Raw genomic sequence first — 14,556 nt, 5'->3', positions numbered from 1 at the left:
CCAGGTCGCGCGTCGCGCAACTGAGGATAGAACCCCAGTCGTCGTCGCTCTCGCTCAGAGACAGGAGGCAGCCGTGCCAGGGGTCTGAGGCTCGAGCGTCGAGGCTCGCTGGAGGAGCCGCGACGGGCCGCTCGTCGCCGCGATCTAAGGCGCCTCTCATACTGCTGCGAATCCCGTGGGCAATGTCGCCCAGGTAGGCGTAAGGCGGGTCGTTCGGAGACGACTCCGCGTTGCCTAGGCGGGCAGCGAACCACGAGTCGCGTGCCTCGATCGCGCTCTTCACCGTACAGGGAACGACGTTTAGGGCCATGAAGAAAGGCAGCTGAGCCGTGAGCTCGGGCACGTACAGCTGTGCCGCGCGCAGCACGGTTCGAGCATCGAGCAATCCCTCAAACACGATCAGCATGGCTCTCACGATGCTGCGGTCGTTGTACCCGTGGACAGAGTAGCGGCAAGACGGGTCTGGGCCGACGTCGTCCTCTCCCCAGTCTCCTGTCGTGGCGCGTCGGTCGATCTTCAGTTCCATGGCCGCACGCAAGTGCCTGTCTGCGTCCGTTCCTCCCGGGTTGCGAGCCAGAACCTCGAGAGCGCTGGGACGAGAGTGCAGAGCGTTACCGTACACCAGCACGTACCACGCCGCAAAGTACAACAGACCCGCCACGGTGACTCTCACCGCGGACCGGCCGTCCGCCTCTACTCCTCGCCGACCCCGCTCTACTCCTCCAAGGTGACGAGGCGAAGAGAGTCTCAACCCGCTGGCCGCGAACGATAGCGCCAGGGTGGAATTCACAAGCGCGTCGGGTAAGCTTTCCCCTTCGGCCGCGAAGCACGGCAAAACGCCTCTCGTCAAAGCCTCTTGCATCGCCTCCTTTTCGCTCTCACTCGTCAACCCTGCGCGCGTCAAGAGGTCCAGGGGGCCCTCGAAATAACGTTCGTAATGCTCGCGCTCCACAGCGACCCACCCTCCGGAGGCGGTGGGCAGAGGCGAGTCTGGTCGCACGAGGTCCTTCACCCGTCGCCATCCTCGCGCCAACGTTTCTAGCGCGTAAGCGGGACTCGGAGACGCGGGCAGAGCCAGGGCCTTGAACAGCTTGTGGCAGGACCTTGTGGGGTTGACAAACACAGGCCAGAACAAGCTGGCGTCAGCCCTGAGCGAGCTGGGTCGAGGCACTTTTAGGCTCAGACGGTCGAGAGCGCACGGCGACACTTTGGGAAAGTGAAGCGCTATGGCGGCCGCTATCGCTTCGGGATCCTGAGCCCGGGCCTCGGTGTGACTGGGGATCTCCGCCAGGGCGACCGGGGTCCCGGAACCCGAGCGACGGAATGTCCTCGGTGCAGGGAGCTCGTACAGCACTTCTCCGGCGGGGGGGACCCGCATGTCCCGCTCCTCGAGGCGATCCCTCGGGTCGAGCCCAGGAGAGACGAAGCCAGTGTTCAGCGCTGCCGTCTCAAACAGTCTGGGGTCCGGCGACACGCTCGTCGTCAGGATGCCTTGTCCCCGGGCGTCCTGATCGTCGAGGAGCATGGGGAGATGATCGTTTGCGTACAGCACCACGATCTTTTCCAAATCCAGCGAGCCGTTTCGCTCGTAGGTTTGAAACGCGACGCAGTGCGCGGCCACCGAAAAAGCCCAAGCGTACATCGCAGCAGCCCCTCCGTGCTGGCGCGTCTCGCAAGCCGGCAAATCCTCTTCTCCTTCCCCGTTCCCTCCTTCTTCTCCTCGTCTGGGGATTTCTCCTTCTCCTCCACCCCCATCTTCTGATTCTGCAAAGTTTTCCGATACGCAGCAGGCGCCCGAAAGGTCCGTCGCAGGGAACGCGGCTTGCTTCTCGAGCGGAAGGAGGGAATGAACGACCCAGCACAGTTGAATCACGGCCTCGTTGCGGACCAGCCAGTCGCGTTCCCGAGAAGCCTCGACCGCAGCGCACTCCATGAGAAATGCGCAATGGGTAAAAATCACCCGACGGCACTCGGAGCACGACAGCTCCAGCATGGAGCTTTCGCAGCGCCGCACCGCCTGCACAGCGGACCAAGGGGTGTATCCGCAGAGCCTCATCTCCCTCACAATGGCCCGAGCCACGACGCCAAGGTCCTTCGCCTCCCCCGGCTTGCAACAAGGACAAGTCGGGTGGCCCACGAACCTCATCTCACTGTCTGGCGAGCGCGGGACCTCGCGAGCGTCGTAGAACTCCTGAGCCCAGCCCGGTTTCAGTTCGTTGCAGGTGCCACAGTTCCGTTTGCGCATAACGAGCCAGTCAGATCTCAAGATCTTGTGAAGAACCGGCGCGAAAGCCACATCGACGAAAAAGGGCCCGAACATCTCGATCCCGACGGTTGCGTGTTCGCCCCGCCTGAGCCACTTGCTGGCGAGGTGCAGCAGGCCATCGTCATTTTTCTGCTCGAGCACAAATCGTTTCAGGTCGGGCAGGTGAGAGCAGACGTGAGCTGCGCTTCGCAACCGGCCGAGTGCCGCCGCACACTGGTCCACCTCTGACAGCCAGGTTCCGTATTCCGCCGCGTCTCTCAGGTGGACGCTGCCACGGATCGAGGCGAGGCAGTTCCGCACCGTGTAGTAATGCGCGGTCTCGTCCCCGTCCTCCGGGTCGATGCCGCGACCGTACCTTGTCTCGTGCGACAGCACGTAGGGGACCATTCGGCCGGACGAAGCCTCCTCGAAGGTGACCGGCCTGACCGAAATGGATGCCGAGACCCCATCAGATTCCTGGTGCACTGGCTTGTACACCAGGGCCCTGCGCAGGGAGCGCGCGGAGGAGCAATGCGGACAGGGGTCATTCCGGCCGTCAGGTTCAGCGTCGACACCGCCGACCGTCAAGTAATCGCAGTCGACGTCCATGGTAAGGGGGGTGGTCGAGTTGAGCCCGCTGCCGGCCGCGTTAAGTATCTCACCGTGTCCCGTCCCACCCCCATAGGCACACCTTCAGAACGCGAAGAAGGAGCCGGCGGCCTCAAGCCGGCGCCTCGATGCCTGGGCCTCCGTGAGCTCACCGCGTGCCTTGCTCAGGCTGAGCTCCAGAGAGCCTTCGTTCCTCACGACCTTTCTCAACTGAGAGATCAGTAGGGATCTCTCGTAAAGCAGGCTCTTGACGGAGATGTCGCCGATTCCGATTAGGCTCTCGAGAACCGCCAGGTCGCTCCTGATGTCAAAGTAGGCGTCGTTCAAGTGAAAATCCCAGCTCCACATTCCGGAGCCTGCCTCGTCGAGAAGCTCGCGCACGTCTTCCACGTGCCCTACGAGGACCCTGTCCCGACCTTCTGAGCTTCGAGGTCTGGCTCGGGAAAGTTCGACGTCCAGCATCCTGAGCGTCCGGGCGCAATCGTCCCCGACGCGCCTGGGCACCAGCAAAGACGCCTTGACAAGCAAGCGACCCACGTACGCTCTTGCCTCGCTCCACGGCTCGCCGTGGCTCACCCCGGGTCTGTCCCGCACGATTTCCACAAATTCCAGCGGCGTAACATCCCTGGAAATCTTTGCGCACATCCCCCTCCACACCTCCATGTATCTCACGTACAGGTCGGTGTAGCGCTCCAGGATCATCCGCAGCGCCTCGCCGTCCGTGTAGCAGGAGTTCAGCGCTTCGCACACGGTCGCCGCCGACGCAGACTCTCGACAGGACTCTCCCTGCCCGGACTCCCCACGCGTGCGATCGTGAGTCCTCCTCGCGGAAAGGCGGACCATTTCTCGGACCAGGTTGTTACGGCCCAGAGCAGCTTGAACCATGAAGTGCAGGCGTTCGTCGCCCGTGTCGACCCTCAGCTCGGGATACCTCTCCAGCACGGTTCTAAAGCCCAACATGAGCTCGGACACCGTTTTCGTGTAGCAGCCCAAGGTCCGTCTGTAGCTCTCGGCAGCGGACTTGCAGTGGGCGTCGTAGGCTTCGCACTTGAGGCACCGGGCAGGCCCTTGTGGTGGATCTCCCGGACCGAGGCCTCCGTCGCTCAGAGAGTCTTCGCGCCGGCGTCTTTCCCGTCTCACGGGTACCCAGGAAATGCTGTACTCGCGTTTGTCCGCGGGTTCGCCCTCAGGTTCGCCTTCGCTGCCTTGAGAGTGCACAGACATGCTCTCTTCGCTTTCGCTGCGCCTCAGGTTCACTAAGGACCTCTCGGATGGAGAGTCCAGATCGAGCGACTCGCCTTCTGTGTACATTTCTACGTCGTCTTGTGGGAACCTTCCGGCTCTGCGCTCGCCGCGCTCCCCTCCGCTCGTCTCACGCTCCCTGCGTTCCACGCTCTCCCTCCGAGCCCTTTCCTCATACCTCCGAAACGCAGACTCCACAGCCTGGACCAGCGTTGCCTGCTGCGATCCGCTGGCATGTCCGGCGGCCCGGCTCCACGCGGAGCAGAAAGTCGCGGTCATGTCCATGGGGTAGAAGCCTTCGGGAGCAGCTCCCTCGAAGCCCGTTTGCCTCCGAAACGTTTGGGAGGGGGCCGTTCGGGGCCAATCGTCCGCATGTGTGATAAGTACATCTGCTACATCTACGCGTGCCTCTGCGCCGGCAAAGCGGAACTCTCGGACGACGAGCTGGCCTACCTGTTCGGGACACGGGGTCGAAACCTGCGAGCCCGCCTTCATCCGCAGTGGCTCGAAGGCTACCGTTTGAGGTGCCGCCACGCATACGAGCAGGAACGTCGGCGGCGCCTGCGCCAGAGCCCCCTGAGCTCCTCGTCGACGCTTTATGCGACGCGGCTGGGTGACGGTGCGCTGATCACCGCCGACGAGGATGGAAGACTGCTGAGCATCCAGCGATTCGCGGAGCCCCGTCCTCCCAGGAGGCTGCGGCCCGCAGACAGCGCATTCGCCGTGTTCAGGGAGACCCTGTCTGTGTTCTCGGACGTGGCCTTCAGGGCGCTCGCAGGCGGTGGGGCCGAGCCCGCTTTGGTGATCTCGAAGCGCTCAGAGATCGAATCGGGCGGCTCTTCCCACTGGTGGCCAGAAACGAGCGTGGGCTACGAGGTCGAGGAGAGGGACGTGAGCGGAGCCGAGGTCGTCCCGGGTATCATCTACGCTTCAGATGGCCTGTCGCTCTACCAGGTGGTGTCTTCTTGGAAGGCTCGCGTTTGCCTCGTCTTCTCGCCCGACTGCCGCGAGGAGGTTGTCCGCACGCTCTGCGCCCTTGCCTTGGGCGACTGCGGGCTGGGGACGCGGTTCGCCCTGCGGTGCGTGCTACCCGGAGAAGGCGACCGCGCGTTCGACCTGAGGGAACTGGAGCCTAAAGATCCTTGGTTCCCGGGGCCCGCGCTAGGCCCCGGCGCCAGCGGGAGGCAGGGATTTCTACGGGAACTGGACGGAACGGCGGAAAGTCGCCACGGCGCATTCTCCGGCCTTGCGGCTCTGAGGGAGGTGATCTCCACGCCACTGGCGTTCTCGGTGCTCGCCGAGAACGACCACGTCGCCGTGCTGAGGCACCTTCTCAGGGATGCTCTGGTGATCGTGCCCAAGTCGAGTCCGAACGCCAGAAGGGGCACGGGCCGCCAGGACACTGCAGGTGTGAGCAGAGGCGGGAAGACGACAGCACGGGAAACCCGGGAGGCCGAAAGCAAAAGCGAGAGCAGATTGAGGACGAGGACAGCTGCGGAAGGCCCGAGCGGACGGCTCACCGAATGGTTTCCCAGCGGGCACTCTGTGCTGGAGATCGAGACAGGCGCGCCAGGGGCGCCCCGCCTGCTGATATCCTCGCCGAAGGTCGTCCGAGGGAACTCTAGATCACCGTCTGCAAGCAGGACGCCCACGTTGCGTGTCTACAGGACCCCTCGGTACAGCGGTGTCATGCCGCAGGGCTTCAGGTCAGAGGCGTACCTCTTCGATCGGGCCGTGTGTCTGATCCCCGGGGGCATGGACGTGATCGCTCCTCCTCAGCTCGACGGCGCGAGCTGCGCGGCAGTGCTGTACGCGCTGGAAGTCTTCGCGAGGCTGGCGGGCCCAGACGTACCGACGAGCCTATGGTTCTCGGGGCCCTTGGAGTGGACAGAGGCGCGGGCACTGGTCCTTTCTTACCTACGCATGGAAAACGCGGGCTTCGAACGAGGTTCCAGGGAAAGCAGCATTCGCTTCGAGGCGAGCGACTGCTCCATTCTGTCGAAGCTCAGGCAGATCGTGTCAGAGCACGTACCTGGCACCTGTCCTCGCCTAGCGAGTCTTGGGCCGTCCGAGTCGCCCGAGCGCCCGATGCACGAGGATTTGGAGGGGGACCTGGCTCTGCTGCGGGGCACCCCGAGCAGGGCGCCGCTCTCGGACGCCAGGGGCATCAAAGAGGCAGATCCGCCGGCCCGCGTGGATTCTCCGTCGATCTGCGAGAGGACCACGGGCCACATCGTCCTTTTCGGGAGGGGGCTCGGGCCGAGCTCTCGTTTCAAGTGGGTCACGATAGGCATACGCACGCTGGGGCCCGCCGACTTGAACATACTGAGGGTCTGCGGGGTGTTTCACTCGAGACGCGGCCGTCACAGGGCCCTCCTGAAGATTCCCGACACGCAGGGCGTGCGCCCGGGCTCCCGCGCATCAGGTGGCGCCCGTTGCACGAGGCTCACCGAGGACTTGCGCGAGATCGCCGCCTCCTCGACTATCCCGCCGCCCGACTGCTACTTTCAGCTGAATTACGCCCCGGAGACAGGGAGGGAACGTATCTGGAGCCGCTCCGGCCACGAACTGGAGCGCTTCCCGCTCACAGCAGACGCCGCGTCCAGCCTGGAACGGGCCGTGCGCAGCGATCAGGCCAGGGGTTACGAGGAGCGCAGGCTGTCGCGCATTTTCAGATCTTCCCGCCGGACGGCCGGGCGTTGCGAGCTGGAGCTGGCCGTAGACGAGCCTTTCGCTCGAGGCCCGTGTGGAGGAGAGCCCCCACACACGCGTTCGTGGCTCAGGTCGCCGGCGGCGGACCGACAGTGCCACAGCGCCATCGGGGACGGAGAGTTCTTCCCCACGGTCGAGGTGGCGAGGGCCGAGAAGGAGTCGAGCGGGAGCGTCTCGGAGGACGCCCTCTCCCATCCCCTGCGTGAATACAACCTGAACCTGGCGGCGAACGCGCGCCCTAAGCGCTTCGCGCTGGACAGGGCCGACAGGTGCCCCGGAGAGTGCGGCTCTGCGTACGAAGCCTGCCTGGATGAGGCTGTGATGCTGGGCCACTGCGCGAGAGTCCTGGCGACGAGGGGGGCAGAGAAGGACTTTGACGTGAGCGCCTGCCTGACTCGCTTCTACAGAGCCGTGCACCCTTGCGTGCCAGAGATGAGCCGGGGTGACGTGATGCTCGACTACGAGTTCGTCCTGCACGGACGGGGCCTTCTGCCCCCGGCGCACGCTCTCCTGGGCCACCTGGCCGAGAGCTGCAGACTGACCTGCCACCCGGCCTGCAAGCTGTTCACGCTGAGCAGGCACAGGGGTGCGTCTGCCTGGACCAGGGGAACGGACGCAGAGGTCCGCCACTCGCGCAGCCTCAGGGTCAACACAATCGGAGCCTTCCTCTGCTCCCGGGACCACAGGCTGGCTCCGCTCCTGGCCAGGTGCTGCGAGCCCAGACCCCTGAGCGCTTCCGAGCTCTGCCCCGGGAGCGAGCTGCTGCCTCGGGGGGATGAGGAAGACCTCCTCCTGAGGGCGTACTCTGAGACGCTGGGACCCGCGCTGGTGTTCGAGAGGGTCGAGACCTTCCCGGGCAGAGTTTCGACGAGCCTGGGGGACTGGAGCTTTCTTAGGCTGGCGAGCGAAGGGGCCTCGAGACCCGAGTCGACGGCGTCCGCCAGACGCCCCGGCATGTCCGTGATAGACGGGCACACGGTGGCGTTCGCTTCTGAGTCTCCCCTGTTCTACCTGAGGGGCAAAGGCCCATTGGTTCAGAGGCTGGAGTCCGTGGCCGTGGTCGCGGAGAACTGTTCGCTGTTCCGGACCGACGCGCTGACGAACGAAGACCCCGCGTGGCCTGCTCCCGAGCCGCTCGAGGCCAGGGCACGCATCAAGTGCCTGGACAAAGCGTCCGCCATCGACAAGATGTTCATGCGTCGGGGGCGCAGGGATCCGTTGGAGGGCTACGCCACGAGCGAGAGCTCCTGGGAAAGACTGAAGGACGCTCTGTGGACTTTTGCCAAAGTCCCGGCCGAGACCTCGCGCCCGAGCGACTGGGAGCGAGACTACCCGGTGTCCCGGAGCTCCAGGTCCGCGGGCCCGGAGGGCGCAGGGGTCGAGATCGTCAGATGGCTCTGCGGGGCTCCGCCGGAGGAGTTCACGCACCACGGCCGCCCCGGCGAGGGCCTCGGGCGTGTGGAGATGGCAGACGGGCACGCCAGGGCCCTGAACCCAAGAGAGTGGAGAGGGTTCGACGTGCTGCGATCGCGCGTTTTGACGTGCCCCTCGGAAAGAAGGTGGACCAGAGGCCTCTGCGTCGTCACGAATAGAGGCACCAGTCGGTTTCAGCGCGAATCTCGCATGCCCATCTCCAGCCTGATCGAAATAGCGGAGCCCGGAAGGTGGTACGCGAAGCCGGTTCCCGAGGACGACGGCCGCGAGCCGGAGGCCGACGGCGAAGAGGAGCTCGAGAGCTGGAGCTTTCGGGCCGAGGTGAGCTCGGCCGGAGAGTTCGCCGACTCGCTCGCGAGAGCCATGCTCTCGGGGAACACTCACGCAGAGCTGGAGATCAGATGCTCGAGACGCGGTCTGTACGGTTACCTGCAGCGCGCGGTGGCTTGGTTCGCGGGAGCCACGGGCCCCTTCAGGAGTCGCGCCGTAACTGTGTACACCCCGGAGGCAGACTCGCAGACTTTCGCCTGTCGCTGGACCCACGCGCTGCCGAGGGACTTGGACGTGCTGAGGAGCAGAAGGACGGGGTACCTGGTGTCACGTCCGGACGGCCCGCGGGAGGACGATGCTATCGCGCTTCTGGTCGAAAGGTCCAAAGGGGTCATACTGGTGAGACACTCTGGCAACTTGGTGCTGCATTCCGAGCCCAGGACCCTAAGGGCCGCAGCGATACGGGGCGATCCCGGCCTGCACGTGCTCGTCAGCGCACCCGAGGACGCCGAACCATCGGAGGAGCAGCAGGAGACTCTGCGAATGCGCAACAAAGATTCGCTCATGGCCTTCTGCGAAATGAACGGAGTGCCTGGGGGGATACGAGGCCCCGAGACCTGGAAGGACCCCTCGCCGTGGTCAAAGAGACAGCCAGGATCGTTTTGCTCAAAGGTGGCCGAGCTGAAGTTCAGGTGGGAGTCGGGAACCGAAGCGCCGCTTGAAGCGCCAGCTCGAGGACCTTGCGAATGGCTTCCCCGTCTACGTTCGAGCCCTCCGAGATGGCAGAGGAGCCCAGACGGTCGACTCGTGCTCAAGCGAGACAGGTTTTGGCATTCGGTGGACACAAAGGCGTCGCTCGTCGAGATGAGGCGCCGAGCTGCCTCCCTGACGCTCAATGCAGAGGCGGGAAATGCACAGGTGCAGACCGAGAGAGCTGAAAACGATGAAGACGAACGGGTAGAAGAGGAGGAGGATGAAGAAGAAGAAGAAGAAGAAGACCAAGATCTAGAAGGGGTAGCTGTGGATGAAGGAGAAGAAGGAGACCCTGCGGTACCAACGCCCGCGCCCCTGAGAGTAAAGTGCGACTTTCGAGAGAGAGGCCTTTCGAGTATCCTCACGTTGAACTCTCGACTGGAAATCGAATTGGTTCCAGACGTCCCTGCCGTGGAGGGCCACGTTTTTTTCGCACCCGCTCCCAACCCGGCCTGGAAAAGGCATTTCGATCTGACGGAAAGAGGCAAGCTCGTACGCTATTACAGACCCTGTTCGTTTTCACCCCTGACGTATCACGTTCACACCGTTTTGACGTTCGGCTGCGGCCTCAGGCCAGTGTTTGAGCACGGATCGGCAGACCCGGCGGGGGATAAGATCTTGGACCTGGTCCTTTGCGCTCTGGCGCTGGGCAACGTGCTATCGACGGACGCGCCCCCGGGACTGTTCGGTGTCACGCTGGTGGTGCGCGGAGGCAGAGGGGAGATGCTGAAGCGCGCCCGAGAGCTCTCCCGTTGCGTGATCGTGACGAAGGCAGGGGCCTACGAGTTCGAAGAACTGCCCGAGAGATTGGACCGCGAGTTGGCCGCATCGCCGTCCTCGTCGAGCTACGGGGCGCGACCCGTCTACGGCGAACCCAGGCGGTTCCTCTCAGAGAGCGGAGCGGCCACGTTCGCTCAACTAACAACCCTCTGGCCTCAGGCGGGGCTCAGGTCAGACGTGAAGCACCCGTCGTGTTCGGGGGACCCGCGATGGATAGGACTCATGGTTTGTCTGGCCGAGTGGCAAGGTCACCGGCTCGTCGCGAACGCGCTGGTTCCGGGCGCCCTGGAAGCCCTGATGGCTCCAGAGATGAAGCGAGAGCCGTGACGGCTCGGAGGTCCGTGGCCGAGCTGTACGACAGAGCCTGTGCGGCGCGCCTGCTGGGCCACGCGGACGCAACGCTGCTAGAATTCGCGAGGACTTTCTCCGAGCCCCGCACGGCCGCCTCGACCCCAGCGGACCCGGGCGGAGAGCGAGTGAACGAGTTCACCCTGTGGCTCGCGGTGCGAGGCATAGAAGAAGGAGAAGCCATCGCCAGGCGGCCGGGCCAACCCCTCACGTTCTCCGAAGCCCTGGAGGTGTACGCGAGGCTGAGCAGGGAGTTCGGCACAATCTCGACCGAAGAGTCGTTGCTCGCGCTGGACTCTCTCAGGGACTTTTTCGCGTTGGTGCTGCGCTACCCAATGATTCCGAGGCTGGTCGCAGACACCAAGGAGTGCCCTGAGTGCTATTTCGAAACCGACATTACCCTGGACACTTGGGAAGAAACCAGGAGAATGTTTTCCTGCTGCCACTTCACGCTGAGGCACGAGGGCGCGGAGCCCCCCGTCGACCCGGACTCTGCCGCGTCGGCCGCGCTGGACTTGGGCAACAGCGAAGGCTTCGGGGAGGTGGCCGGGGCCAGGCCGAGCGGAGGCGCGTTTCCCGGGACGGAGCGGCCCGCGGAAGGTACGGGTGGTGGCCCGAGGTCCGTGAGGTTCCTCGAGCAGCTGGAGTCGATCAAGCGGCGGGACGAGATGGACAAACAGATAGCCCTAGGGAAAGAAGTGGTTCATCAGCTCCGATCGTACGTGCGCACGCTGGAGGAGCTGGAAGCCCCGAGGTACCTGAGCACCCATCCCGTGCGCTGGCTGCACCGCTTTTACGGTTCGCTGAACAGGAGCCGAGAAAGGGCCAGGCTCCTGGCAACGCGTTGCCCCGACCCGGCGAGGGAGGACTATCGCACGCGAGCGGGCCTCGAGGTGGAGCAGCTCAAGCTCTCTTTGGCCTCCGTTGCCTCAACGGGTACCAATGACAAACTGCTCTCATACGTGTGCATGGCCTCGCTGGACCCTGTCCGCAGATACACGGACAGGTACAACGGGACGGCCGAGAGGATCGTTCTGTTCAAGCACCTGGTGGCGTCGGGGCTGTCGGTGGAGACCTCGTGGAGCCTGGTGAGGAGCGTGTCTCGGGTAGCGAAGGTTCCGCTGATCGGAGCGACTTTGAGCGAGGGAGTGGACAGACAGCTAAAACACACGACAAGACCCACGTCCTATAACAGAAAGATCGCTTCTCTGGTCTGGCTGTTCGCTCACATCACATCGTACTGCACACTGCGCAAGCTTCCTCATGGATACGTGCTCATGGGAGACTCGCCCGAGGAACTGTCTCGGGACGGGATCTACGTGTTTGATGACGACCACGTTGGATTCAGGCTGTCTGCGAGAGGACAAAGAGGATCGGACTCGGCCCAACCCGTGGCCTCAGCCCACGTGCCCTTCGAGCGCATCGCGGAACTGCTTGCGATGCGAGATCGCGTTTGTGAGATTTTTCGCCGATAGGCTGGCGAGGGCCAACCCAGAAAGCTCGTACGACGCTTTGGTGCGATTCGGACACGCGCCGTTGACCGCCCTGGTCAACCTCCAGTGGAAGAGGGAGGCGCTGCAGAAGCTCAAATCGGATCGTGCTCTGCGATTCTTAGAGCTGCCTCTGGAGAGCGCGGCCCTACGGGAGCAGGACGCGTCCGGCCACGTGGAGACGAGAGAGGCGAAACGCGCGAGGCGCAAAGGGGTGGAATGGAAGAGACCTCTGTGCTCCAAGCGAAAGAAAGGGAGGAAACTGAAAGAGAAGAGATATGGGGATGTCTAAGGCCCTCCTGTGTCTTTGTGCTGCTGTGGAACGTGTGCGAGTTGCTGGTTCTATGTTTGTTGTTTTGTTTTTTGTTTCGTTGTCTTTCGTTTCATCGTTTCTTTGTATCATTGGGGTGACATGGTTGGGAAAATAAAGCCGATACACCAAACCTGAATTTGAACAAGCGCTGTTTTGTTTTTTTTCCGTTCTTTTCTTAAGGGGGGATGAAGGGGTAGAAAAGATGGCAAGGCATGCAAACCAACACATCAGACACATTTTCGTTGGAGATTTTATTGAAGGTAGCGTAGGTACAACACAGCAGAGAAACAACAGCCACGAGGTACAATGTTCAGCGTGAGATGCGAAGACATCGGACGAAAGGTAGCATGTCGTCATCCCACGCGGATTTGTCTGGATCGCTGCGACGAGGGCGACTCGTCGCTCACGCGGATTCTCTTCTCCTCGACCCTGCCTCTGTGGACCTCGTAAAAGCCCGCCGGAGAGGGCATCCCCCTTTTGCCTCGGGAGCGGCATCGGAGCGCGTTTCCATTTTCTCCGAGCGAGGCTCGGACTGGCTCGCGGCCCTTACTGTGGCCGGGAGGCATTTCAGCTCGCTGCTCTGACCCGATAGAGAAACGTAGTCGTCCAAGGCGGCCCTCACGACCAGTGGCAGGAGTCTACCCGGGTCGGCGTCGGCGAGCGCTCTCTGAAACTGAGGCCGTTTCACGTGCAGGTGGACGTTGGTAGAGAGCATGGACCACTGGTTGTGCCTGGCGAGGGTCTTGTCGAAAAACATGAGCACCAGGGTCCTGTTGTCGAACATTTCGCTCAGCACGGCGAGTTTTAAGTAAGGGAAGAAGCAAAGAGAGGCCATGATCACCAGAGTGTAAAAGCCGTCTCTCCTCGAGTGCTTGTCGCTTTGCTTGTTCACCATTTTCTTCACGAAGCGCTTGATCCTAGCTTCGGGTGAGCAGAAAAGGGTGGACACGGCGGCTGCGCTTTTGAGAGCGGCGTCCCTCACCGTTCCCAGATCTCCTAGGTCCGCTCGGACCCGCTCGCCGACGGTCCGGAACTCGATACAGCCCGCGAGCCTGAACACTCGAGAGGTCCATCGGCAGCGCTGCGACGGGACTTGACCCTCTCCGCGCTCAACGGTCCGGTACTCGTCTGCAAATTCCCGCGTGAGGATGGTGGAGAAAAGTGCAATCATGGCCGGCAGGCAGGATTTCAGCACCCGCGCCGATACGCCGCACTGGTCTTCGACCCACGGACCTCCGCGAGGTCCGCCCGTCCGCGGGTCAACTTCCAATGCTCCGTAGCCCACCGTCGCCTCCGTCCCAGAGTACCAGGGCCCCCTGAAGTCAGGGTCCTCCCTGCGAAATGCGGCTAGCCCCACCACGGGGCAGGAAAATTCCCCCGACGCCGAGGCGTAAGAAACTCGGGCGGCCATAGCCCGCACGAGGGCGCAGTCGAATCCCGAGCACGAGTGCTTGCTGAGGTGCGCTGAGCATACGTAACAGCCCGGGATGTATCGGTCGTCAAAAGCGCATTCCTCCTCCACGCAGTGGCTCACCCACTGCGGATCGTCTATTAATTCTGAAGGCCAGCGGTCCATCGGCGCTTCCCTTAGCGTCTCTCGATTCTCCTCCTCTCCCTTCGTATTTCCCTTAGCGTCTCTCGATTCTCCTCCTCTCCCTTCGTATTTCCTTTCTCTGTGTTCTTCTCCTTTCCCTTTTCTTTGTTCCTTATCAATTTTTATTGCCTCTCTTCACAGGCGAGCAGGGGACAGAGCGCCGACCTCATCCTGGTGGACGAAGTAGGCTTCGTGAATTCCAAGGTGCTTCTGGCCGTCCTGCCCAACATCGCGTTCAGAGGACGGAAACAGGTTCACATCACCAGCCACGTCAACAACACGCCTTGGCTGAACAAGGTCGCGGACATCCGCGACGACCGGGGAGGCCCTGCTTACCACGTGGTGTCTCAGAGTTTCAAATGCGCATACCACGAAAGGGATCCGGGGCTCACCTGCTGCTGCCTCGGCGTCTACTGCCCGCAACACATTTCGGTGGACGGGCAGCTCAAGGAGCTCATGAACATGGTCTCACCCAAGGGTTTCGAGAGCGAGGTCACAGGCAGCAGCAGCACTTCGTCCGAAGACATCAAGACCGACACCACAGTCCCGTTCGAGGCTTCCGTCATCAACAGGTTCCTGTCCAACAACTGTTGGGCCCTGGAAGATGTGGCCCGATCGATCGTGACCAGGGCTTACTTGTGTCTGGACCCAACCTTCGGGGGAGGTTCCAGGTCCTGCGCCGGAGTTTGTTGCGCCGTGGAGATCGCTGGAGGCAAGCTAGTGGTAGGTCTCCCGCCCACGATCGGCGCCTCCCTCCTCTGTCCCC

At 62.9% G+C, this 14,556-nt stretch overlaps 2 protein-coding genes across 4 annotated transcripts in view; one reads left to right on the top strand and one right to left on the bottom strand.

Annotated features, from left to right (window-relative positions):
* LOC105356170 (uncharacterized) overlaps positions 1-14,556 on the bottom strand; it is a 185,780-nt gene that overhangs the window by 19,425 nt on the left and 151,799 nt on the right. The gene's annotated exons all lie outside the window — the stretch shown is intronic.
* LOC144986755 (uncharacterized) overlaps positions 1-14,556 on the top strand; it is a 33,523-nt gene that overhangs the window by 17,100 nt on the left and 1,867 nt on the right. For both annotated transcript variants that reach the window (XM_078934744.1, XM_078934743.1), the window contains one exon: positions 13,932-14,513. In XM_078934744.1, the coding sequence (XP_078790870.1) occupies positions 13,932-14,513 (582 nt within the window). The remainder of the gene's footprint in view (positions 1-13,931; positions 14,514-14,556) is intronic.

The sequence above is a fragment of the Oryzias latipes genome, chromosome 17 (assembly GCF_053564925.1).
Source record: "Oryzias latipes strain Hd-rR chromosome 17, Olatipes_Hd-rR_3.1".
NCBI classification, from domain to species: Eukaryota; Metazoa; Chordata; class Actinopteri; order Beloniformes; family Adrianichthyidae; genus Oryzias; species Oryzias latipes.
The sequence above is the reverse complement of the archived record's forward strand: the minus strand, read 5'-3'. Positions and strand labels throughout refer to the sequence as shown.